The sequence below is a fragment of the Ambystoma mexicanum genome, chromosome 7q (genome assembly GCF_040938575.1).
Source record: "Ambystoma mexicanum isolate Mex_15411 chromosome 7q, UKY_AmexF1_1, whole genome shotgun sequence".
NCBI lineage: Eukaryota > Metazoa > Chordata > Amphibia > Caudata > Ambystomatidae > Ambystoma > Ambystoma mexicanum.
In genome coordinates this window covers 138,579,729-138,606,280 of record NC_090941.1, presented here as the reverse complement: position 1 = coordinate 138,606,280, position 26,552 = coordinate 138,579,729, and the positions used below count along the sequence as shown (strand labels likewise).

The window sequence follows — 26,552 nt, the reverse complement described above, 5'->3', positions numbered from 1 at the left end:
TGTATTCTTTATTCATGAGCATGTGAATCCATGCCAGACCCCATGCTGGAGAAGGAACAAGTTACTTACCTGTAACTGTTGTTCTCCAGCATGGGTCTGGCATGGATTCACATGCGAACCCTCCCGCCTACCCCTCTGCGGCTCTTCACTTGGTCATACTGCCACTTCACGTGCTACCAAATCTGAAGATGGCTGCCAGAGGCGGGGCTTAGGTAGAGGGCAGTCATTGGCTGTGGTCAGTATGACGCAGAGATCAGTGATTGGTTACTACTACGAAAGACAGATCAGAAACGAAACTGATACTGATTTTTTCTTTACCGAGGATTCCCAGCCTGACGACGGGGAATATTCATGAGCATGTGAATCCATGCCAGACCCATGCTGGAGAACAACAGTTACAGGTAAGTAACTTGTTCCTTCCTGGTGATGCTGGATCTGGAGGATACATATTTCCACATCCCCATTCACCCAGAACATCAGAAGTTCATAATGTTAGTCTTCCAAGGAAGACTTTACCAATTCAAGGTATTACCCTTCGGCCTCAAATGAGCCCCGAGGGTGTTCACCAAATGCCTAGTCCCAGCAGCGGTGTTCCTTCATTGGAAGGGAGTGTATGTCTACCTCTACCTGGACAATTGGCTGGTCCAGTCTCGTTCTAACTCCCAGACGGTGCAACATACAACGGAGATAGTCCAGACTCTAACCTCTCTGGGATTCTCCATAAACTATCCCAGAACATGCATGGTGCCGTCCCAAGATGCTGTGTTCCTGGGGGCCCGACTCAACACAGTCTCATGACTGGTGGCACCATCGGAAGAATGTATACATGCCATCCTAGGAAAGATCCAAAGGACTTTGGTCTGTCAGAGTGGTAGCAATCCGGTCCACCAAATCTCTGTTAGGGATGATGTCTTCCTGCATCTATCTGGTCCCTCATTGCAGGTTGAACATGAGACCTCTTCAAGAGTTCCTAGACACAGACCTCCGGCTCATGCAACAAGAAGATAGTCCTCGCTCAAATGCTCAGGAAAGACCTGAGGTGGAGGTCCATTTGCCTTCACATCTCGTGAGGCACTCCTTTCCAGACCTCAGCGCATCATGAAACTGTCACTACCAACGCTTCTCTGGAAGATTGGGGTGCCTAGAAGACAAGACGTTGCATATCAACGTCCTGGGCTCTCCAGCCTTTCAAGCAGCAGCTTTTGGAAAAGGTGATCAGCATCTTCATGAACAACACGACCACTGTGTATTACATCAAGCAGCAGGGCGGCATGAGATCTCCTGGCCTCTCTCTGAAGGCACAGAACCTGACATTGAATCTATGATACTAATAACTTAATCAGTATCTCTGCTTTATTTTACCGAGGATTCCCAGCCTGACGACAGGGAATATTCGTAGCATGTGAATCCATGTAAGACCCATGCTGGAGAACAAGAGTTCAGGTAAGTAACTTGTTCCTTCCATCTGATACATTTCCCGGTCAGACAGCCGCAGGATTGAAACATTGTAATGAAACACAACTTTATTCGGCAGTTGGAGCCATAACAGCAGAAAACAATACATTTCATAATACAACTTCGCCAATAACAATTCTATTTCCCAAAAATTCATCACAATCCATAAATGTTAATCAGTTTTAAAATCCCACAATTACAAATGTAATGCATACTACAGCATATAATAAATCTATTTACAAAAGGATAAAAGAATCTATTCACAAAGTATTATAGGTCAGCCCGAAACCCGGGTACTAGGTGTTAATCATGTCACCTAGCAAATTCAAGCCACAAGGTTCTGACTACTTTGATCTTAGTAGCCAGGCTCAGTGTATACATTTAAATACCGCAAACACTGCAACCGGGTCCTCAGCATTTAAGCAAAGTTCCATGGTTTCTTGAGGCCACTGTACATTCCTGGGTTTAAGCAATGGTACCAAATACTTCCGTCTCAGATCACTAAATATACTGCATAACAGCACAAAGTGCATAATCGATTAGTTGGCCGCCCCACAAGCAATGCATTCTGTGCTGTTCCTCTCATTCCTTCCAGCAGTGAAGGAAGCTACCTTCAAGGTGTTAGTGCGCAGCTGTATGTACAGTGAGCGGGCATACCCTGGGCTGACATTATCAAGATACTCCTCAAAACCATGTGACCATTTGTGTGATAAATTCATTCGTCCAGTACTCAGAAGCAGGAAATCCTGCTTCATCTGGTTTTGCACCATTTCCTGATAAGCTCGCTTTCCCACCATCTTGGATCCTGCTGTTATGCACGAGTGTCTCTCCCATAGCACGATCAAACCCAATTTGCAGAGCTCTAGGTGGACAAACCTAAACCAAGGAAAGGGAACAAGCCCCACCAAACCCCCCAAGGTTAGAAAGTTAGTTAAAGCCTGACAGTAGAGTGCTAGATGTTCATTTGACCAGATCCTGACCCAGGACAACACTGGTTTTATGGCCAGGACCCCTGTAATAGCGGGACAATTGCACTGCATCCGAAGACTAGCTAGGGCTCCCCCCTAACCCCCTCGGTTGCATCAGGATCTTAAGAGGTCTACGAAAATCCTTCTCTGAGACATAGAGGGTTTGGAGTCCTTAGGTGACCCCACAACTCTGCTCCATACAGAGCTGCCGGCAGAGCCTGTGCTCTGTAAAGTTCCAGGACAGGCGATATTGCCCCTCTGCCATGGGTACTAAAGACTTTCCGCAAACCCCCACAGTATTTATCCAATGTCACAGCAGCTCTACAGGGCTGGTTCAGCCATTGGAAGTTCTCTGAGAACCGAATACCCAGGTAATCATACATAGCAACTTATTCCAGAGTCTTGCCTTCGCACTCGATACTCAGTGGGACCCTCCTAGCCAGTCAATGCCTGAAGGCCATTGCCTTTGTTTTATCACTGTTGATCTCCATTTTGAGGCACCTGCACTTCCCCATGACTATGGCAAAAATGTTCTTAAGGCCCATTGGTGTAGTCGACAGGATCACTGCATCGTCCACCAAGAACAGAGCGGGTAGCCTGTCCAGGCCAAACCTAGGGAGATCAAGGCAGTCTTCCACAAGTTCCCCAATAATGTCTTCAATATAGAGTGAAAATAGCAAGGGGGCTAATGCACACCCCTGCCGAACCCCGTTCATGACAGAAAAATAATTGCTTAGTTCGCCACCGCCACCCCCCAATTCCCACCTCACTGAGGCCGTATTGCCGATATATAGGGCACGGATATTTTCGATAAGCGTCCTTGGTACCCCCTTCCTGGCCAGCACCTCCCACAATAACTGCTGTGGAAAACAATTGAACGCAGTTCGAAGGTTCACGAATAGTGCATAGATTCTGGTTTTATTGAGTAGGACATATTTTGACAGGATCAGGAAACATTGTAAAAGTGGCACTGCCTGATTCCTTGAATATTTTTTAAGTTGTGAAGACAAGCACCTTTTTTCTTCAGTAGGGTTGGAGATCTGTTTGGGAAGGGCTGCAGGCTCTCTCTTAATTGGGAAGTTGATGCTTCCTCATTACTCTGCAGGGATTTCCTAATGGTTTGGGCAGCTTTAGGGATTTTAGAATTAAGCTGCTGGGGTGGACTGATATTTTAAAGAGGGCCCGACTCCGAGAACTGACCTGGTGTACGATGACTGGCCCCTGCAAAGTGACACAGACCCTGGGAAAGTGAATAGGGGATCCGCACCATTCTGCCCTGGATCCAACATTCACTCGCTCTGTGTGCCACCGGACCTTGTGACCCACTTTACCAGCAACCACAGAGCTGGAAGTGGAGCTTCATCATGTATCTCCTTTTCTCCCCACTTGGGTGTCGATACTCTGGCACCAGTCCCTTCTACGTCGATATTATTTGCACCTCTCTGCACCATCAGTGCCAAAGCTGCTCTTGAATATGCCATGTTTCATATGGCAGTGGTCTGCAACCTGCAGCTCTCCAGATGTTTTAGACTATACCGCTCATGATATTTCACCATTGACTATCCTGGCTATGGTTAATGGAAGTTATAGTCCCAAATATCTAGACCGCCACAGGTAGCAGACCTCTGTGCTGTGGAGACATTTAGGTCAAAGATGGGCCAAATCTTCGATGAGGGAGTTGACCCCATTACGCTTGGGATGAAACGATTTTGTCTTCGAGAGGAGAAGGGACTTCCCAGAGGAATTTTCAGAGAATTAGAGGTTTTGTTGTAGTTGGCTTCAGAACTGCAAGAAGCCAGTGGCCTTGACACGTCTCTGGATATCCTACCAGTGCTGAATGTGTAAATCTCAGACCTCTTTCCAGCGCCTTATGGCCAAAGCGGTTGACACCCTAGGGTGATCAGCCCCATCAAAACCTAAGTTTCAATTTGAACAAATGGATATCATGGATGAAGGAACTAAAGGAGACCTTGCTGCCCTTCAGTGTAGCAGTTGAGGCCCCGGTGCTAGAAGCCTGGGAGAAATCTGCCTAAATTCTTGTCAGTGGACAGAGAAATGGGACAGAGTAAGCAAGAGATTGTTTTGCAAAGGTAGCGGGCGCCCCTCTCTCGAAAGAACAGACTTGATAACCTGTTCAGTGGTTATTAACCACTTGAGAGTTCGCAGCCACTGCTTTTACTCACTGTGCCTTTCACAGATGGGAAATATTCATTTGCATATCAGTCTTTGTCCTGCCCAGGGGCAGTCCAGCACCGAAATGCAATGGCAATTCCAACCTGAACAAGAGTACCACCAGCAACCCCATACACGTGTTTCACCCTTGTTGGGGATCATCAGTGAGGTGAAGCTGATGCCTCTCTAAGCACAGTGAGAGGGAGACCACGTCTGGTTGCCCCCAGGAGACCTAGGGTTACCAATCCCAGGTTCCTTGAAAAATAGTTTTGCAAAGGTAGCGGGCGCCCCTCTCTCGAAAGAACAGACTTGATAACCTGTTCAGTGGTTATTAACCACTTGAGAGTTCGCAGCCACTGCTTTTACTCACTGTGCCTTTCACAGATGGGAAATATTCATTTGCATAAGCATAAGCATAAGCATGAGATTGGATTCATGGGGTAAGAAAGTTTTTTCTTCAGGCAGCCTTGCACTCAAAGCGATAAATGCCTCCTTTGCCCCGGCCAAATTTCCTTTTGGCCTCTGGTCCGCAGCGAGTGGAGCAGCAGAACACCTTCCTGTAAGGGAGGTGAGTGAGGGCTTTGTGGCCAAACTGCATGATGTTAGGGAAGCTTCTCTGCATATTTTGCAATCGGGACTACATACAAGTAACTGTGTGCAGCAGGCTACGGCTCCTGGAGCAGTAGTCAGTAACATTCTTGGATCAAGACATCAGTTTTTCAACAGAATATACAGGTGAAGCTCCTGGATATGCCCTTTGACAGACCTAATCTCTTCAGGGCTAAAGCTGATGACCCCTTGCAGAGGTTCCAATCCCCTAAATTGACAGCTAAATCTTTGAATCTGGTTGACCAACAACCTGCGACCCCATCCAGCAGGAGGCGCGGGTCACGGATTTTGATCCTCCCTCACCCAAGTCCTTCTTGGGAGAAGTCAGGCACCCCCTGGGGTAGACCACAAACTCACTGTTTATCCAGGGAAAGAGGCAGAGAAGCTTGAGAGGCAGAATAGCCTTCTCCGCAGTCCCCTTGGCCACCGCAGGTTGAGAGCTCCATAAAAGGACTTCTTCCACAATCCCCAGTGGGAGGGAGAAAGTCTGGCACAGAGTCCAGTCTGCCGAAACTCTGCTTGTGTGCTTCATGTTGGTGTTGGTGAGGAGCTGCAGCAACAGCGTTCCAGTCCTTTTTCTGCCTCTATATAATTCAAACTCCCGCGCAGAGCGAGGCACGGAGTCCGGCACAGAGTCCAGTCTGCCCAGGTTCGTCCAGGGCATCTAAGGCCGGCATGGTTGACTCTCCGATGAACGGTTTGGCCGTCGACCCCCAGACTCGCCACAAGACTTTGCAGCAACGCCGGATGCTAAACCCATGGACGGCGTTGCCACAAAATGGCTTGGCCGGGAGTAAGGTAAGCAAACAAGTTGTTACCCTAAACCAACATATTACTGCTGCTCCTTTGTTGGTCACCACTCAAGTGCTACATGACAATTCCTATCAGGTTGGGCCTCTTGCTAACTCTGCAATAACTGCGCATTCATCTGCGAGTGCAGCCGACTGCCTAATTAATACACAAGACTGTCCTTATGACAAAGAAACGACACGTACGGTCGTGCTGCTGTCGCTTGAAAATCTCACACCGGTGCCAGAGCTGGTGTCCGTCATACCTCAAAGACTTTCACCTATGCATGTAGACTCGCCTGAAATCTACTTCTCGCCGTTTAACATAACTGACGCAGAGATCATGAGTGCTTTGAGTCTGGTGCAGACTGATTCTGCAGAAACTCATTGTGCTCCACTTGACTCCAACTCCGCCGATGTGTGCTTGAGTAACGGCTCATTAGACCATGAGCCAGCATGTACTAGTCTGCCTCTTTTTGCTGGAGTTTGAGCCGAAGGCGAGAATGGACTGTCTGCGCTAGTTAAAAAAGCGTCTGCGACTTTAAAGCAGAAGACATTGAAGTCTTTCTGTTTAACGCCCTGTCCGTCTGCTATTAGCCTTCCACTACCATCATTGACTTCTCCGACGAACTCTAGTCTGCTTGATGCCGGAACATCAACGACAGTGCAGAGAAGTAATCTGCAATGTCGTGTTGGCTCTGTGCCTGACATCTTCACTATGGTGAATGCTCCCGAAAGTCCAATAAAAACTTCCCTGATGGCTATCTCTGATGACTCTGCAGGGGTAAAGAAATCGAAGGCTCAAAGCCCCAATTTGTCTGCTTCATATTTATCAAGCTCCAATGAATTGTCATTAGCAAAACAGAAACAAACTCCTATGAAAAAGCGGGGTTACCAAAGCGTTAATATTGCAGCGGCAGTCTCACTTCCCTCGACTCCCCAGCTATCCTTTCCATGTGGTCATTCAGTGAATTCTCAAGAAACTGCGAGCTTGTTTAAAAAGCCTGATGTCCGTTACAGTTCTAAAAGAACAAGCTCGATTATTGATCCAGCTAACTCACCAAAGTCTCAAACCCCGAACAAAGAGTCATCAAGTCGTGCAAGTCTGGGCCCCGACTATCCCACAACTTCAAATGTGAAGTGAAGTCCCTCAGTCGCCGCAGCCATTCAAATCCATAATAATGTGCTTGCAGCGTCATCTCAAGCAATGATACCGTTTGTGAAGTTGTACGAAGCCATGAATGAAACTATACGTGACCAAGGTTCAATGCTAATGAACCTAACTACCAAATTGGAGCAACTTGACAAATATGTTTCTAAAACAACAAATGCAAGCTGAAGCTGACCTGACTTCGCAGTGGAAACTTTGGCTGGGTGGCTTAGTTTCACACCATCATGGACAAAACAACAATCTCATTATTGGCCTACTGGATGCAATAAACGTTTTGAAGCAAAAAGCTTCTCCAATGGAAACTATATGCGGCTGCAACTTAAAGTCCACTGTTGAAAATCTGGACGACTCTGCTCCTTCAAGTAACTTTCTTCGGACCTCTCTTACCATGGATCTACATCAGGTACCTGATCCAACTAACGTGACGAACGAAGCACCGGAAGCAGTATCCTCTGCATCAACCAATGATCTGGGTTTCACAGACAAGGTTGCACGGCCATTAATTGACGTGGATCAGTCCTTGTCTCTTGCTAAAAAAGATCTATCTGCTCCGGTTATAGTAGAATCTCATATCGGAGCTGATATGTGACCTGATTTCCAATTAAACGCTGAATCGCATGGAAAGCAAGTCTCTTCAGTATCTTTGTTGGCCCTGCCAAATCAGGCACTGTTGGAGCTATGTCGACAGCAAAAGTGGCAGCGCCTTCAGACAATTCGATGGCGCATTTGAAGAAAGACAAGAGCTCTACTGTATCAAAAAAATCCAAAATTAAAGCCACGTCTTCTGGCTACACCAATACCAAAAAATTCATAAGGAACCTGACTTCTCCTCCAAGACTTGGTTTATTTGAGCATAATCCTGGTTATTGTGGAGGAATTTCTGCCAAGGCGCGCAACAGTCAGTTGCCAATGGTGAAACCTGCCCCCAAACGAAGACGCATTTGCTCTGATAACTGCCCGTCTGTCACTTCTTTGAAATCTGCATCGACCAATCTCTGCGATTTATCTACGTATTCATCTTTTGATGACAACGAAACTTCACAAAATCCTGGTGCAGTGCCAGGGTTGGCTCCACAGCTCTCAACTCGTTCAGTCCAAAACTTTGAGCGCTCTATGCCATCGAGCTGCCAAGTTGAGCAGCCAATAACAGCAGCTGCCGAATCTGGAAAAACTGTAATATCTGCTTCGGCTGGCTCGAGTTTAAATCCAAAATTCACTTTAAACCAATGTAAACAGCTTATTCACTTCAAATCCCGGGTTCAGGAAAACAAGTCACACCACACAACTGCCGTCAGCTGTAAACTAAGATTACAGAACATCCACAGTAACAATAATGAGCTGAACCTTAATCGAGCCAACGTGTTGAGGCTGTTCAAATGTGTGCCACCGCTTTTGCTGATTAATTCAAACGACATAAAAATTGTCAAATATGTCACGGAGCAGAGTTCCGATTCTGTCTTACTCCATATTGATTCAGTGGGGGTCCGCAATTTGATTCTTAAAGCCGCCATGATCTCTTGTTCTTTGGCTTCGAAATCTCTCTAGAACCTGCGAAAGCCAACGCAAATCTCAACATCGAGTCGGATGACAATTTTAGAGTAAATAAACAATTTGATGTGACTCAACTGCGGAACATTATGAGATCGGCATCAACACAAGGTCATCTGAGGAAATCTAAAGTCAGTTATGTCAATCTCAAGAAACAACGTGCCCAGGATTAGCCATGATTGGAAGTTCATGAGTCACAATACTACATCCTCTCATGGAACAACCGTGGTTTTAAGCAATTGTTTAATGACTTTGAAGTCTCCTTAGAAAATGTTTTTGCAATTTGTTTACAGGAGACGTGGTTGTTAGAGGCACCGATGGGAGACGGTTTCACCACGTTGGTGAATCCAGTGGTCAAAAATGCTCAAGGAAGACCGAGTGCGGGTCTTCTAACAATGATACAAACTACTCAGAGTTGGTCATCACCGTTGTGTCTAAATCCAAATCCATATGTGCAAGGGTCATTTTATGTATGCAACGCATTGTAATTCAGCGGCAAAACAATATCTTCTGATTGTCAATGGTTATTGGAACCCTGCGAAAATAAGTGCTAAGGCTTTTGTAAATGCGGTATGTAAATTAATGGATGAAGCAATGTTGATGTGTAATAACTTAACAATTATTTGTTGCGGTAACCTAAATTGCTCATGGTTTCAATATGATGAATTAACTCAATGTTACAAGCGGCAGGCAACAAAAGATGTGGTGCCAGGGGGAAAATGTGGTTAAATGCAATGAAAATGCGTGATTGTGTGATGCTAAATGGTGCAGTAAGTGGAGATATTCCCACTCAGCCAACTTGGCATCGTGAGTCCTCTCAGAGCATTATTGACTACTTTTGGGTTTCAAGGAGTTGAAGATATCAAACCTGCAAATTCAAACTATGTCCCACAGCGATCACAGGCTACTGAAATTTGGTTGTCTTTTGGAAGACAACATTTCAGTCTCTTTATATAATTTACCCGTTGAGTCAAATAGTGGAGGTAATCGACTTCGTATAAATACTACTCAAATTGGTCGTCTTACTGAAAAAAATTTGGGTTTGTCAATTGCAGTTGAGTATACCCCTCTATTAACTGACTACATAAGTACTGACATTGATATGAGTAAAAAGCGAAAGTGTCATAAACACCTATTTAGCATGGTTGTGCACAAGCAAAAGAAAGTACTGCGAAGAGACCTGAGGCTTTTTTAAAAAATAACCCCACTGAACAAGGAATCAGAGGTCGTTAGAGCAAGAAGATCCATTTATAGGAAGTGGGCAATTTCACACAGAACCATCATCGAACAAGACCGTGCAGAGCTGATATTGAAGCTCTTAATCGCAAAAAACACTCGGGGAAATCTGGCAGATTTTGAATACAGGCAATGTTGATGGCACAGCTTTGCCTCAGAATACTATCTCTGGCGACAGATGGGCCAGCCACTTTTCTAGAGTGTTTGCTGGTCCGACTACACAATCTGATTCATATATAGGTTCAGAAGGAGGGTCTTGGGCAGTCGAAATGTCACGTGACAACATAATTCTAGCGATAAAGAATCTAAAGAACTCTTGCACTGCCGGCCCTGACCTGATCAGCAATGTGATGCTTAAAAAGAATAGGTTGGTGTGGGCCGTTTTCATTGAAAGACTATTTCAGACCATCGCCATGTGTAAACAACTCCCGGACTCGTGGTTATAAGCAATCGTGGTTCCCATCCACAAGAAGGGCAGTCCGGATAGCCCCGATAATTACCGCCCCATTGCATTGCTGGACTCAATCGGTAACATTTTTGGCTCTCATTTGCGATTGAACCTAGCAAAATGGCATTGACGGCAGGTGTCCTTGATTACGTCAAACTTGCTTCTCAAAGGGGGTGGGGTTTGATGTCAATCTTTTGATACTCACAACCTTAAAACTAGAAGCGCAGAAAGCTAGAACTAAAATCCATCTAGCTTTTATCGACATGAAGCAGGCCTTCAATGGTGTTAATCGTGGCTTGCTTTGGGCTAAATTAAAAAAATGAAACTGTCCAATGAACATTCTTGACCCAATAATGGCTCTTCACTCGAATAACTCGATTCGTGTTCGACTTAATAAAAACAGAGAACTGACACACTATTTCAACAGCAAGAGGAGTTAAGCAGGGGTGTCCCCTTGCGGCCGATCTGTTTAAATTATTCTTGGCAGACTTGCCCGATTACCTTGACCAGGTACACTGTTTTCCTCCCAAAAGAAATCGGGTCCCAGTAAGGTGCATTGCTTATGCAGATGATATGGTCTTGATGAACAGAACCCAAATTGGCCTCCAACATCTACTTGGCTGTTTATATGCCTATCTATCCACTAATCAACTCACAATAAATGTAGAAAAAACTAAAATTGTCTATTGGAGATGTCACCAGCAAAAGCGACAAAGCCTTTAGGTGGGCTGTTGGAGGCCAGTTGTTGGCTTCAGTTGAATCTATAAGATACTTGGGAGTTCAGTTTAATAACTCTATTTGTGAACATCAGTGGTTGAAGGACTTGATATTGAAGATCACAAGGCTTGCATTTCAAGCCGCAAAAATAAATAAAAGTTATGGTAAATTTTCCTTAACACCGGTTCTGATGTTCTACCTTCAAAAGGTAGTTCCTATAATAACTTTTGGAGCTGAAGCCAGTTGGAATATCATTGAGCAAACCTGGAACACTCTTGAAGGGCGCTTTTGGCGGCATGTTCTTAAACTTTCACAATGTGTCTCAATGATAACTCTACATCATTAATTGTCATTGAACTCATTGTACAGCCATGTGATCTGGAAATCAATCTTGCTGATGCGAAAGATGACTGTCAAAAAGCTGATGCTGTCTTATCAAATATTCATAAAAAATCATGACGACAAAAATATTAACTTACTAGATCAATGGCGACGAAGAGTGCAAGCGTGGGTAGATGCGGTGGCAATTAGTAAATACAATCTTTTAAGTCGACCACAACATGCAAAAAAAAATGTGATTCTTGGGCATGAATTGTCAACATAGAGAAACGTGAGAAATCGCTCTCAACCCACTGGCTAGGAAAGGAACAAAAAAAGTTAAATAACCAATTGAATTATTTGCTGCGTTGTCCCTCTCGTTATTACCGTGAGCAATTCCTGAGATTTCGAACTAATACCCTGCAATCTAAGGACATTTTATGGCAAAGAAAGGACAAATTGGTTAAAGATAATTTATCCCGTTTTTGTCTTGTCTCAGTTGAATCGCTAAAACATCTAGTCATTGAATGTCAGAAAATGTGTAATCTACGCTCCACTCATCTTGGTCACTTTGCTCGCCTGGATGAAGATATGGTGAATTGGTGGAGAATGATTTCATCTGGCAATAATGTTAAACACGTTTGTGCAATAGTGAACTATCTGGATGCGCTCTTGAAATTTCCACCTTGAGTAGTGCTTAAGTTGTTTACACTATGATGTACTACAAAGGTTGGTGATATTTATTTTGATTTTGCCTTGTCTGTGTGGAAGTATCATCTTAAAAGATATGTGATTTTCTTTTTTCACTTTTTTTCTTTTCTTTTGATCTATGTATGTGAGATAATTGGAGGAACATCTAATGTAACTGTTGAATTTGAAACAAAAGTGTTTACTTTGTTAAAACTGTAGTTTTTTTTCAAATAAAAAAAAAAAGAATTTCCCAGCTCCACTCGGAATAGTCCAACTCTTAGGCCTTACATATCATTCTTCAGAATAACTAATTTCATACAACGCCATCCATTCTCTCATCCCCCCAGCCCTCACGGTCAGAGTACTAGTCGAAAAAGAGTGAAACTAGGGTCATGGGGCACATTGCCTCAATATATACTTGCCCGGACATCATGTCCGGTATGACACATTGAAGCATTGAGCGCAGCCAATGCTGAGCTGCGCTGTGCCCCCTGGTGGCTGAAAAGTTGCTTAAGAACAGCTGAGCTGCGATATGATTATCCTAGATGAGGAATCTGTGGAAGAAACATCCATCAGAAAGAACGCTACTAAGAGGTAAGTACTTTTTTCTCCTCCCAGGTGATCATCGGGGCCCATGACGTCTGTGACCCGGATCTTTTGGATCCCTCTGGGAGTGTGCAGGGCTTCACGGTACCATAACAGCCCATCTGGTCCTGCACCCTTACTCTGATCTCCATCACCAGTCTCTCAGAAACCAGAATGTTGACTTTAGTTGGGACAAAGATTTGGAAACCTTGGCGCGATAGGCTTCTGTGAGAAGGTAGCTGTGCATCACTGGTCCTGCCGATGAATCGTAGCAGTCATCTGTCTGTGCTGTTGCCATCTACGGGACTAAGGTCTTCAGAAGAGCCGATTGCCATAAGGAGCCAAGGGTCTGGGAGCAGGGTGTTGGATTAATTTGGTGGTTCTGGGCCCCAGGCCACAACCCTGGTCAACCTGCTTGACTCTACAGATGCAGCCCCTCTGCAGCCTGTGGATGTGTTTGATGTGGGGTTTCTAGTGGTATATCTGTCTGACTTTACAAGCTGCAGAGATTTGAAGCATCTGTAGACGTTGAATAGTTTGTTTACTCAATCCAAAACACAAGATGTTGCAATAGTTTTGACCTAATAATAGCCCTAGCCAAGGGGGCACCGTTATTTTCAGACAATAGGGGTGTTAATTGTCTAAGAATCAATAAATTAAAGTTTGTGGAACTACTTATACTACAAATGTGTGGGTTATCCAGAATCGTGCTGACAGATTTCACTGTGCCTGAAATCTTAATAGAACAATTTCATAGTGAGACTTCTTTGGGGCAGCAAGGTTTCTTTACATCTTATGGAGGCAGGCCGAATCTTCATGTTTTGGCTTGGTTTAACCTAAGCCAATTTACTGACATCCAACTTTTTTCATAAAACTGAAATTGTCATGGACGTCCCCTTTCAGTTGGACGACTATCTGGGTGTTGTCGGCATGGTTCTGGGGACATTAGTGATCGGTATACAATTACTGAGAATGTTTTGCTGAATAAGGAGTGGGTACTCGACGCAAGTACTTGACTAAGTACTGCTTTGCTGCTCCGGTGCTGTGCTCTGCTCCACTGCTGGCGTTCTGCCTGTCTGATTCCTTCTGCCTCTGTGGACTATGGACCCTTTTAAGAAAGTGAATCAAACAATGAGCGGCAACGAGAGCTGTTGTGGACTTTGTTGTGGACTTTGCTTGACTGCGAACCTTGAGGACTTTGCCACTGCCGTTGCTGACTTCTGTTTTTCTATCTTTTTTTTTTGTCAGAGCCCCTCCTTTGTTGCCACCTATACTTAAGCAAAGGCACACATGTACCCGCATGCGCGCACACGACGCAAGTACTTGACTAAGTACTGCTTTACTGCTTCGCTGCGCATCCAGCGGTCGAGGTTATCTCGATTCTTATACTAATTTGTTTTAACTTGTTTTGTTGAACTCCCCTGATGCGCCCTCTGTTGGTGCCCTTCATTGGTGCCCTTTCTGTGGCTGTGTATCATGGCCTACTCTTTAGAAACTGACTTGCCAGTCGCATTGCACCAGAAGGGCCCACTCACCCTGCTCACACGTGTGTCATGTCTGTCTCATAAGACCATTACTTTGTCCCCAGTGAATGCGGCAGCCATTACAAAGGGAATGACTTCATCCGCTCCACCCTTCATCAGGACTGAGACCGTGCACTCTCCACGAGTATTTTTCCCAGGTGCTCCAATAGCCCCCATTCAACTGGAACCTAGCTCGAATTTCTCAGCGCTCCCCCTGTCAGACAATACAATGCTTCATACACCACTCCCCCGCTTCTCCCATCCGAAGAAAGGAGTTGCGAATACAGCGATGCCTAGAACCTCCTCGCCTTGTATTGACCCTGACCTCTCCATATATGCTAGCCAGTGTAAGACTCCGACTTCCATGCATCCTGACCCTCTATAGTGTTGTGGAACTCACATCAGACTCTACATCATCCACAAGCTCCCCAACCATCTCTTTCGTGTATCCCACCCCACGAACAGCGCGTGCATTGGCTACCTCTCCCCCCTCTTCCCCAACACATGAACAAGATTATATTTCAATGAATATTCAGCCACCTCCACTCAAGCTGGATACCACCATCCCTTCGTCACACCCCATTCTTGGTGTTACTTTAGCGGGTATGCAGTTAAACTTACAAAGCTTATTCAAACTATATGAAAGTTTAGATGATAAAATTTAAGACCAATCCATTCAATTTCAGCAAGTGCTTTCTTCACTAGAAACACTTGTACAATCTTCGAAGTTAACCCCTCCCAAAGTCGAGAATGCAAATGATGCTACAACTGATAATATTTCTATCATCACGGTGCGCTCTGTTAGCTCCCCAGGTCTGTGTCCCCTGCTTGCTCCAGCCCTACCAGCCGTTCCTAACATCATCATCCCTGAGGTCGAAACTAACCCTCCTGCTGTCTCTGCCCCGCGCAACGCATCGTGGGTTAGCTTACCGACCTCACCAGTTGGTCCCAAGCCAGTGATAATTCCAACTTCTCCACAGGCTATGAGCGCTACTAAAGAGGGAGACCCCATGCCTGTTTCAAATGCCATCAAAAAAAAAAAATCAACTCTAAGAGTGTTTCGCCCTCCCCTCAACAAGTAGAATTCAAAGCATATCACATTGAGACTCCCTAAACAAACGATGAAATCATTTTTCCAAGCTTTAAAACCAATTTCTCGAACACAAGGCACTGTTGAAGGAATAATGTGTCCATCAGTGCTGCCTACTGTAGAGCTTCCATTTTTTCTACCAGCTATACCCAATTCACAAGTGCCCGTTCCGTCTGTGCAAGTACCAGCAGTACTTTTGAATCCTACTGCCTTACCGTTGAAGCAGGTTTTTTTAGCCCCAGTCTCTAAACCTCAAAATCCTGTGATGCCTGATCTGTCTACTCCAGCTCCAGCCACCTCTTACCCCCCACTGGATGCCCTTATTCGAGAGCTTGACCAAGCAAACAATCAACAACCTTTTGTTCCCATTCAAAGTTCCTCGGGCCAAACTGTACAAACAAAAATTACACCTCCTGCCAACTGTGTGAGCGAAAAAGAGGCCGACACTATCGCAATGAACCATATACGCGATGCTGTCGACTCTTATTTAGCTTCCTGCACTCAGTTTCCTGCTCCTACTCCAATACAAAAGCCCAGAGAATTGAATTCCAACCTGTGTCAATGGCTTCTCCCTAATACTGCCCATAGAGACGCAGATGCTTTCCGTCCCTGCTCTTGCCCTCTCAGTATGATGCAATCCCAAACACCACGACCCATGGTCACCTTTTCCCAGACATCAAATGATGCTGCCTTGCCAACAAATATCAAGCCGCAAGATGCCCATTCCATGCCAAATAGGCTGCCCTCGTCAGACCCACGGAATTTTCACTCCCTAATTCTGAAATGCTGAGGAGGTACTTTTGACTCCTACGATCTTAACAGACGTAGTGTGATAAACATCTTCTCAGAGCTCGTGGAACTCAAAGGTATTTCCTCGAGCGATATCAAACAAATCAAATTCATTTCAGAGTCAACCTGCTCGATAGTGCGCCTTTGGATCCCTTTGGGCATTGTATTGAACACAGTTTGGCAAGCCAAAACGCAACTGTTCAACATGGGCTTTTTATTAGCGCAAGACCCTGCGCGCTTGCCGGTGGGAAATGATGCAAAACAACTGCTACCCAAAACCTACTTGAATGAACCAACACTGAAACATGATTTCCGCAAACAGCCTTATATGTCATAACCATCACTAACACCTACTGAATGCCATTTCACTATCGCGAGTTGGAATATGCGAGGCCATTCACACTTACAGGTGTCTATTGCTAGTTTCCAGGCAGAGTATGATATCATAGCTTTGCAGGAAACTTGCCTCTTACAACCACCTGCCTGGGATAATTATGAGACTGCCTTACTTCCAGCTATTGAGGGCCTTAAGGGTCGTCCGTCCTTTGGCCTCCTGGTAGGGGTGAATATGGCAAGGGGTTTCGCTGTTCAGTCTTGGACTACAGTCTCTGCTTTCATACAGCTTGTAAAAATTTCATGTCCATCTCACATTATTGCTTTGATTAATATTTACCACAATCCTCTTGGGTTAACAGACTTGGCCTTCTATGCAGGCCTAACTAGTATTCTTGACTAGATACTCCTAACCCCGGGCATCACAGATACAATTATCGTTGGAGATCTTAATCTAGATTGCCTGCACCCCAAAGGGAAAACAACGATTGCGAAGGTCAAGCGGTGGTCTGCATTTATGTTGGAATGTAACGTTCATATGACTAATGGCTCGATTCGTGGTAATATTCCAGCTCAACCAACATGGCAGCGAGAGAACACAAGCACCACTATTGATTACATGTATATACACTCTAATTTCAATGGTCAGATAGACATGTTTCAAGTCATTCCTCATACGCATAGCGACCATCACTTGCTTTTGCTTACATTAATCTGGAACTGTGCACCACCCAACAACTCTTTCTTTTGCAAGAAATTTGATTGTTAATAATGCCAAATCTCGCTTTCGTTGGTCTGATACCAACCTGTCAACTTTGTCACAATAAGTTATCTGCAATAATCAGTCTTGCCACCCTACCCAGTATACTAATCTTCTAGCCACATTCAAGAAACCAGTGAAAAATGTGATTCATCATGAGTCTTCCCATAAACATGCCTTTAATCCACTAGTCAAAGCTAGAAAGGCCGAGTACCAACGTGCAAGAAGACTTATTTGCAAACTAAATGAGACAAGTCGTAACCAACAGCTAAAATCTGCCAAATGCAGATATCGCAACTGGTTGCACCTACATAAAGCTCATATTATCCAGCGAGATGGCGAACACATGCTCAAGCTAATAGCAAATAAAAACACAGCTGAAACTTGGGCAATATTTAACCAGTGTGCCCACCACACCCAAGCTGTTATGCAAGTTCTTAATGTGACAGAGGTACAGTGGATCCAGCACTACACAACTCTGTATGCGGACCCGACATGCTCTAATCTAGCTTTTCAACCTGAAGGCTCTCAAACCTGGTTTCTTGAATGTTCTCCGTCTGTTCTTGAGGGTTATATTAAGCATATTAGCCCATCGAGAGCTATGGGACCTGATGGTCTCAGTAATTTCATGTTCAAGTCTAATCCCTCTATGTGGGCCATAATCTTGAATAATCTCTTTCATCAGATCATGGCTTCCTGCACCATTCCTAAGTCATGGAAAACCTCCATCATTGTTCCAATTCATAAGAAGGGTGATCGCACCCTTCCCTGTAATTATAGGCCGATTGCATTACTGGATGTGCCTGGAAAACTCTTTTCCAAACTCATACTCCGAGATTTCAATCTCTGGACTAAAACCACCCACACTAGAGACCCCTTTCAGACAGGGCTTCTAGCAGGTATGGGTACGAATATCAACGTGCTCTGCCTTAATCTCGATTGTTTCAAGCGCAAGCGACTAATCAAGCAATCTACTTTGCCTTCGTAGATCTTCATACAGCATTTGATGCCATCTCTCGGCCCCTACTTTTTGCCAAACTTGCTAGAGATAAATGTCCTTCCTCATTACAACAAATCATCTACTCACTACATTGCGAAACCTCAATTCGCATCAGGCTAACCCTAGGAGGATTACTATCCATGGCAATTCCAACTTGCTGTGGTCTAAAGCAGGGCTGCCTTTTGGCGTCCGCAATCTTCAACTATTTTATGCATGATGTCCGGTTGGCCTTTGAGGCGATATACCATCTGACTCACATAAAATAAACAATCATTTTATCCAGACTCTTATGTATGCTGACGACTTGGTATTAATCTCAAAAACTCTGAGTGGCCTTCAAAGTCTACTTGATGCGTTTAACGGCTACATTATACAAAATGAATTGCGGGTCAACACCTCAAAAACGTAGATTGTTTTGTACAGACCTTCCAATTCGACTAAGCATAAATTTCAATGTACCATTAATCATATCAATTTGGTAGTAGTACCAAATTACATATATTTGGGAATGGTGTTTGATGGTAGCGGCTCACTCGCCGGCCACTTAGATGCGGTACAGCACAAATTAGACACAGCTATCTCACAAACCAAAATTATAATGCATCGTTTTGGTAATTTCACAATGAAACCACCACTAATATATTGGAAACAAAAAGCTACCCCTTGCATACTATATGGCCTGGAATCACAACCATCATGGTCCCCTGTGGTGCTAGATAAAATAGAAGGCAAATTCTGGAAAGCGATCCTTCAACTTCCCCAATGCATTCCAGCGGTTTGGGTGCGCTTTGAACTGGGCCTAACCTCGCTTTATGCGCAGTACCAGTGGAAAGCCTGTGCTCTCCTTCGTAAATGTTTAATGTCAACCAAGGAGATCAATCTCTTACAATTCCTGTCCGATTATATTTTCAAAACGGAACATCACTTTGTCAAATATTGGTTACGTGGCGTCAATCACATTTTAGTGCAAGCGGACGTCACTCTCAACACGCTTCTTAACAATCCTGATAAAGCGAAACATCTTATCTATCGTTGCGATTGGATTAAGACTAGATCTCGATGTCTTCAATATAAATCTGCCATGCCTGAAAAATTAAAAAAAGATAAGGAGTGGGGAGGCGGTGAGGGCAAATGTGGATGGGGAAAGCTGGTAGATACCAAGAAGAAAGGGCCGCATTCCGAGGGCCCCAATAGGCTTTGAGGCTACTCCACATCACTTACTGGGTTGCCAGCATTTTGTGGGTGGGGGAGCCCAGCTCTCATTTAGAGCGATGTTCAATTTCTCAAATATTTCTTATAAAACTATGTCATCAGTTAGAAAATGTGAGTTCGAAGCTGCATAGCTGGTCTTTCTCATTTCCATGTTTCATTAATTTGGTCTTGAAAGCAGGAAATGGCGAGTGTAAAAAGATGTTTGTCTTTCCTTTAAGCTATTAGTGAGGCTTCACAAATTAAAAACAATGTAGAACACTTAATCCTCAACACAATGGAAGAACATCTTCAGAAACAGCACGTGGGAATTGTTCCCTTGGAATGCACACTTAAGAATTGCTACAGAACGTATTTGGTTGATGAGGTTCATGTGACTCCTCATTTTTACACTAGAATGACACTTTTTTGTTCCCTTTTTGCAGGTCTGGATGCAGGACAGGTCGGCCTGGCACTGTCGTATGCCGTCACTCTTATGGGAACATTCCAGTGGGGAGTTAGACAGAGCGCTGAAGTTGAAAATCTGGTAACATTTATGTGTAAATGTTTCATCTTTTGAGAATCGCACTTGCCAGTGACATGAAAGTAAGCCTGGTGGTAAACATCATGGCTCTGCTATTTTGCATTATGAGTTAATGCAACTTTCAGTACTAGGTTAGCAGTTGGCTCTGTACAAGGCTTAAGATAACGTAAACGTGACTTAAAATCTTCGTCAATGAGGTTGGCAAATACTCTGCTGGATTTCCTTTGTTCACTGTTGATGGAAGACAATAAGTGCTCGAAAATATGTTTCCAGGCAAAAAAATATGAGCCAACAAACTCCTGCCCTCTAAAGAACATTATCCGTGACAGGATTACTTACCGACAACCCTCGTTACTCTGAGTACCTACTCTTCCTTTTCACAGTCCTAATTTATGTTGTCACGGGCTGATGGAATACGGTGTGGAGCAGCAACCAAGTGGTAATTCATTACTTTTACGGGGTCATCAAGAGTTTGGCAGTAACCCTTAACTGCGGCGGTAATGCTATTACCCCCTCATTGAAGGGTCTGCCAAATCATGGTTTGGCAGGATTTAGCCCCAGCTCAGAGCTGGGGGGAAATCTTCTGGGAATTTGCCGATTTCCGGGGCTATTACCATGTGGTAATAACGCCTACTGTAATACCGCCAAATATTCCCCATTGGGTCCAATGGGGAATGGGGATTTTCCGAATGGGCCCAATGGGAACTAGTAGCGCCAGATTGCTGGGCGGTTTCCGGCAGGAATACCGCTGGTGTGTCTCTTATAAGGCGCTAAATACCCAGGACGGGGATTCGAACATGTATTGCTCTGTATTGTTTTGCTTTCAAGACAAACGTGTTGCCCCTGAGCTATCCTCCAGACGCCGGTCCTGTGTAAAGCGCAGATTGCTTATTGGTAAGCCTCATGAATGAGCTGCTATTCTCTTCCTTTGCCCATCTTTTCCTCGTTGCAGTCCTTAATAACATGAAGTTCGGTTTGTGACGAGGAAGAGAGACAAAGGGGTAGCATGAGTGTGTGTGTGTGTGTACGCGAGCGCGCGTGTGGTGGCGGTTACGAAAACAGAAAACAGGATGTAGCCTCACTGTACACAATAGTTGCTTAATTGTTTGTGGAATTATGGGAAATGTAGTCTAGTCTGTTGCCAAAATGTTTGTATGGTACTGTACACAGAACAAGGGTGCTTGGTAGTGAGTATGGAAAACACTGCATATGGTAAAATGCAATTTGCATTTCTGCTGCAGTGTTGTGGGATTGATTTCGTTATTATTATTCTTTTCCGCGCTCTACTGTTATTTGTTTGTCTCCGGGCACCAGTGTGATAGAACAATACCTTTAGAGGTTTTCAAGTTTGTTATGAATGTACTTTAATTTGAAATTCAGTGCATGAGGAACATGATGGTGAACGGAGCGAGCCATCGCTTTTCAGGAGCTTTTCAGGATGCTTTACAAAAGGTCAAGGTGTGTAGTATAGGGGATACTGGAAGAGTAACCAGGAAGCAGAGATGACACTGGAGTCTGATGTATACAAAAGTAAGTTGCTTTATTGAAGTTACAGGGATAGTTGGGTGAAAGGGAGGCAGGAGCTAAGCAACAAGCATCCTCTCAGATCAGTTCTCCCATCCCGAAGTCCCAACTGACAGTCTTGGAACCCCGATGACCCATAAGGTTCCAGCTGACATCATAGCATTTCACTGCCTGCACTGTTGCACACAATGCAAGCAGATACTATAAGGTGTTATTGAGTAAGCAGTGGTCGAGGTGGGTGGGGGGGGCAAGTCCTAGTGGGACCATGGACTGGGGACAGCACAGACTGACAGCATACGCACAGATATTATAAAACATCTCAATGAGTGGAAATAAATGATGTACAGTCGGGATACGAGTGGGCAGAAAGGGTGTAACAGCAGGGTCCCCCTCAAGGGAGACGAGATGGAGTTTTAGGGCAGCTTTCAAAACCATAGCACGAGGATATTTGTGTTGTCTCGATGGGAGGAGTTTCAGTGAAGGGTGCGAGAAATGAAAACGAGACAGCGCTGGGCGGTGGGGGGCAGACAAATGGGCGAAGCCGCACTAGCAAAGCATTGTCGAACAATATTTAAGCAGCTGCCTTTGTGAGCTGTGGGGCCATTGCAACTAAGGGAGTGCCCCAACCGACTCAGCCAAGCGTTGCGTGCCTGGAATGAAAGGGAGTCACATCTATTTTAAAAGGTATAATACAAAAAAGAATTAAAGCACGGTATACAAAATTAAAATATAACATTGAAATCCTCATAGATTGCCCTGGACACACAGCCTGTTTATGTGCTCTTCTGACCTCACTCTACTGAGTCTTTCTAGGTGCTCCACAACCTATTCTTCAGACCTCCCTTGTCCGCTCTCTTCTCTAGCCACTCTGCCATGACTAGACCTATCTGCTAAAGTACCCACAGCTTCCTGCCCCTCATACCAGGCCCTGGCTATCCCTCACCTCCATCCTTCTTGCCTCCTATATTGCCCTCCCAATACTTCCCGACTAGGGGCATCCCCCGCGGCCCCCAAGCACAATAACTTCCCTCCAACTGAGCAAACTAAAAAGCTACTACCATGGGCTAACAAGCTGGCCGCTACAGTGTTAGGTGGGAATACCAAGTGCGACCAGAGCTGCCAACCTAAATGTTTGCCTTGAGATTGCATACCCCAAATCACAAACAGAATAGCAAAATGAAATGAAAAGCTCCGACCCTACAAGGACACCCAAGGTAAACGCTTCATATATTGCTACCTTTACCCTAAAATTATTTAAAAAACCAACATGCTTATTATTCTTCACCTACTCTAAAAATAAAAGCATGTACCACATACGCACTATGGGGCAAATTCTCAAAAGCTAACGCAAATCAAAATGATGCACAAAGAGAGCTTTTTTTGATATTCATCTGTTTTAGAAATGTGCAGGTCATCTTATTCTCAGAGGTGACCTGCACATTTCAGGGGTGCTGGACATACATTAGTGTTAGGAGTACTCTCTTGACTAATGTGGGACTGGAACCTAGCACGCTTGGCACCCTTTTAGGTGACCTCTCACTGCGAAATGCTACGAAAAGAAAAACTCGTTTCTGTCCCTGTTTTAGGAATAGAAATGCAAGTGGGACAGCAGTGGTGTTCCTCTTAAATTGAATAAGCATGAAAAGGTCAGGAGTTAGCCACTCTCGTGCAATGACAATCTGCCTGAACTAGTTCCGAAAAGGTGCACCGGAAAGTCTCTGTAGTCTGCGCATTTTAAAGCACATCATATCCTTGAATAAGGGTTGTACTTTAAAATGTGCTGAAACACCCGCATTTATGAGCAAATGGGATAGAAGAGAGCATTTGAATGTGAGCATCTGTGATGCCCACCTCTATGATGCGCACATTCAAAGGCCCTTTCAGAGTAGGGTGCATCTTTTTTTGGCTGAAAAGATCTTGCACCTCAGAAAGTTAGAATTTGTCCCACGATTCATAACCTTGTAAAATGACATAATTAATGGTGGACACAGATTCTTTGGGAGGATTCAGTAAACAATGCACTAAACTGCACCATCACCTGCTACAAAAAGAAGCTAGTAATGATCCAAGCGAGGCCCTCCATCCACATATGTTTGGCAAATATGTTCATGGATCTTTGTTGCCCGATTGCCTTTCTGCTCAGCTGAACCCCCACTCGCCTTCACCCTCAATCTCTCTTGTGTGACAAGCCGCTCAAAAAAGCTCTCAACAACAACTGACAATTTCCAACATTTTATGAAACAAATGTATATACAAGGCAATTGGGGTTCCCAGACTTGAGGTTGTCCCTGCGACTTTCTTTAACCTTGTGGTGTGTTCCCACATCTCTCTAGCCCAATCCCCCTATTCCACCCGCGATTGGTTGACTACAGTCAGGATACCCCTATCTAAGTCTATCCCTCATTTTAGGGAAGCCGAAAGACCGCAATCTTATCTAACTCCCTCTCTCGGGGTCTGCCTAGGGACCTAAAGGGATGGGCTGGTTTGTCTGTTGCCTCGCCTGACTGATTACACAGTTCCTAGAGTAACAGGAGACCCAGACAAACATGAATAGTATAACATTCATATTTGTCAACTTTGATTGTTGTGCACTGGTGTTCCACTCATTATCTACAATTACTATATACAAGTATGCCTTAGACAACACCATTCCTCCGACTCCTGTCTGGGTTTTGTCAGTTGAGCCAAGGTGCATTCTGGTAGTTGTAGTCTGAGATTCCCTGCAGCTTGTAATTCTTCCCTGTACCAGTGATTCTTGCCAGACCTCCCAGAGCTCAGGTGCCTGCTGCAGTTCATGTTCTTTGGAAAAACAGAAAGAGATCTGGCCAAGGCAGAGGTTGCTAGGTGTTGCCTTAGTGAGAAGGGCACCAATTGGTATGCACGTCTCCAAAAACACCAAGGAGCGGGGGACCCAGGAACTCCTCCCTTCTCTTGACAGGGTCCCATGCATCACCCTGTCACACTGGGCAGACGGACAACAAAAGGTCTGTTATAAGACATGCATTAACCAACTGGTGCTGGAACAGAATACAACCAAATGGAATGTAGTGTCCCATTAGCCCCAATCCGCCAGAATTTGCAGGTGCCCTTTCCTACACCCAGTACACATGTTCCCCATCCCCCCACAAACTGTCTGAAACCTTCACAATCAGCCAAGAATCATCAGTGCTGGAAACGGCCATAGATGACACCGCCCTTATCTGCGATTCAAACAAGCTCCCATGTATATGCATCAATGCACTGTCTGCTAATAGGAATACTGAAACTATTTACAAAAAACACGGTGGAATCAGAAAGCCAGGAATGCTTAGCCTTAATCGAAAACCTGGTTCACAGAAGACTATACCCCAGTCCTTGGCACTCTCATTCCTAATGACTGTACAATCCTAGTGAACAATTGGCTCCAAACGAAGGGCTTTGGAATTGCTCCAACTACTCCATAGTGACACTTCAGTTGTACACCTCCACATACAGACAAATGTAATAATCGACCCCCAAACAAGATTTGCGCAATTATTTTGAGTACTTTTTATGTACATGGGCAATTCCATTACAATGATCGTGCAGATAACAATCCCAGTCGCATGTTCCTTGACAAGAAAAACAAGCTTATAATGGTAAATGCAGAAACCACAATAGCTTTTAGATGAGTTTGCATTTCAAAAACACCCGAAGAGAATATGCCATGTTCATTTTAGAAGATCGTAAAATCACCAGTTTAGGATAAAACAGAATATTAAGAGCATTTGTAAGTCACTTATCATTGGGCTTTCATGTTAATTTATAGCTAATATCTTTTTGTTTATATTTGTAAAAGCAAAATAGTATGCTTTAAAATAACTCTTTACTTTGCTGGGACAAGTGAACGGGGGCGTATGACTCACTCAGGTGTCTACGGGTCAAATTGCCTCTGTCACACTCCCCTTTTTAGATCTTCGGTGGGGTGTGGAAAATATTCTCATAACTTTTATTTGACAAAGACTTCTACAGAGCAACAGGCCTTGTGATTCAAGAGTAGATTTGCAATGTTAAAAGCATACAGAAATCACAGACCCAGACAGGACACTGCAACTGCAATCACCAGGGAAGATGATTAATTAATGAATACTTCGCAGTGGTTGATAAGCCTGTCATTATGTTACATCCTATGGGAATGGAACTTTTAAATATTATTGAAGCGCATTGGTTAACCTACTTTTGAATTTCTTTTTGAAATAAAGGCCAGCAGAGCTCCGTGCAGACTCGTCAATTTAGGGAACTTCCATAGTCAATTCCCTCTGTGTCTGGACATCAGCAGGGCGATCCGCTTTTCCCAGGAATTAAATCCACTTCTAAGCACTCTGGTTCTGCTTCTAAGCACTGGAATTCCTCAGTTTTTATTCCAATTAGAATGCCACCTTCCAAAAGTGCTTCCTGGCTCCTCTGCTGTGCTTGCCTTCCTCGGGAAATAGAATCTCCTTTTCTGTTTCCTGGATGACTTCCTGGTTTTCTAACGTCCATAGAGTCATACTATTTCTCCGTCGTCCTGGCTCTCCCTCCTTCCCAACTGGTTGGGAACACCTGTATCCGCAGGCGGGCCAGAAAAGCTGGCTGCAAAGGATAGGCGTCACTTTAAGAGTTTTGGATGAGGTAGGGCCTAAGTCACGTGTGTATCCCTCCGTGCGCCAGGCCCACAACCCACCCCTACGTCACCAACGTTCCACACCCATTTCCTGTTTTTGCGCCTACTGGGTGGGTCGGAATTTTTGCTGTGCTGCGACGGCGAGTCAGAATTTTTGCTGCTCTGCGACTCAATTTTCGGGGAGTTTTTCTGCTGTCTATCCCTTTTTTATTAGTGATTGGTTCTTTATTTAAATTTTTTTGATTCGTGGTGCCTCCCTCTACACATGCCGTATGCAACAGGTTTCAAGTAGTGCATGCTTTGCCGGAAGCATTTTTTCGGCGGCCGATCCCCATCATGCCTGCGTCTGCTGTTTGGGTATACATCACTCGGTGAGTATCTGTGTCTTTTGCTGTGGGATTCAACCAAGGTCTCTGTGGACTTGTCATCTCTTCATGTCACAGCTGGGACTGGTACCGGAGATGATCAAAGACTT

The 26,552-nt window shown here is 44.6% G+C and overlaps 1 protein-coding gene across 2 annotated transcripts in view; it reads left to right on the top strand.

The window, feature by feature from the left end:
* The window catches only part of ABCC4 (ATP binding cassette subfamily C member 4 (PEL blood group)), a 2,280,107-nt gene that overhangs the window by 1,871,477 nt on the left and 382,078 nt on the right, over positions 1 to 26,552 (top strand). For both annotated transcript variants that reach the window (XM_069639145.1, XM_069639144.1), the window contains exon 24: positions 19,835 to 19,935. In XM_069639145.1, the coding sequence (XP_069495246.1) occupies positions 19,835 to 19,935 (101 nt within the window). The remainder of the gene's footprint in view (positions 1 to 19,834; positions 19,936 to 26,552) is intronic.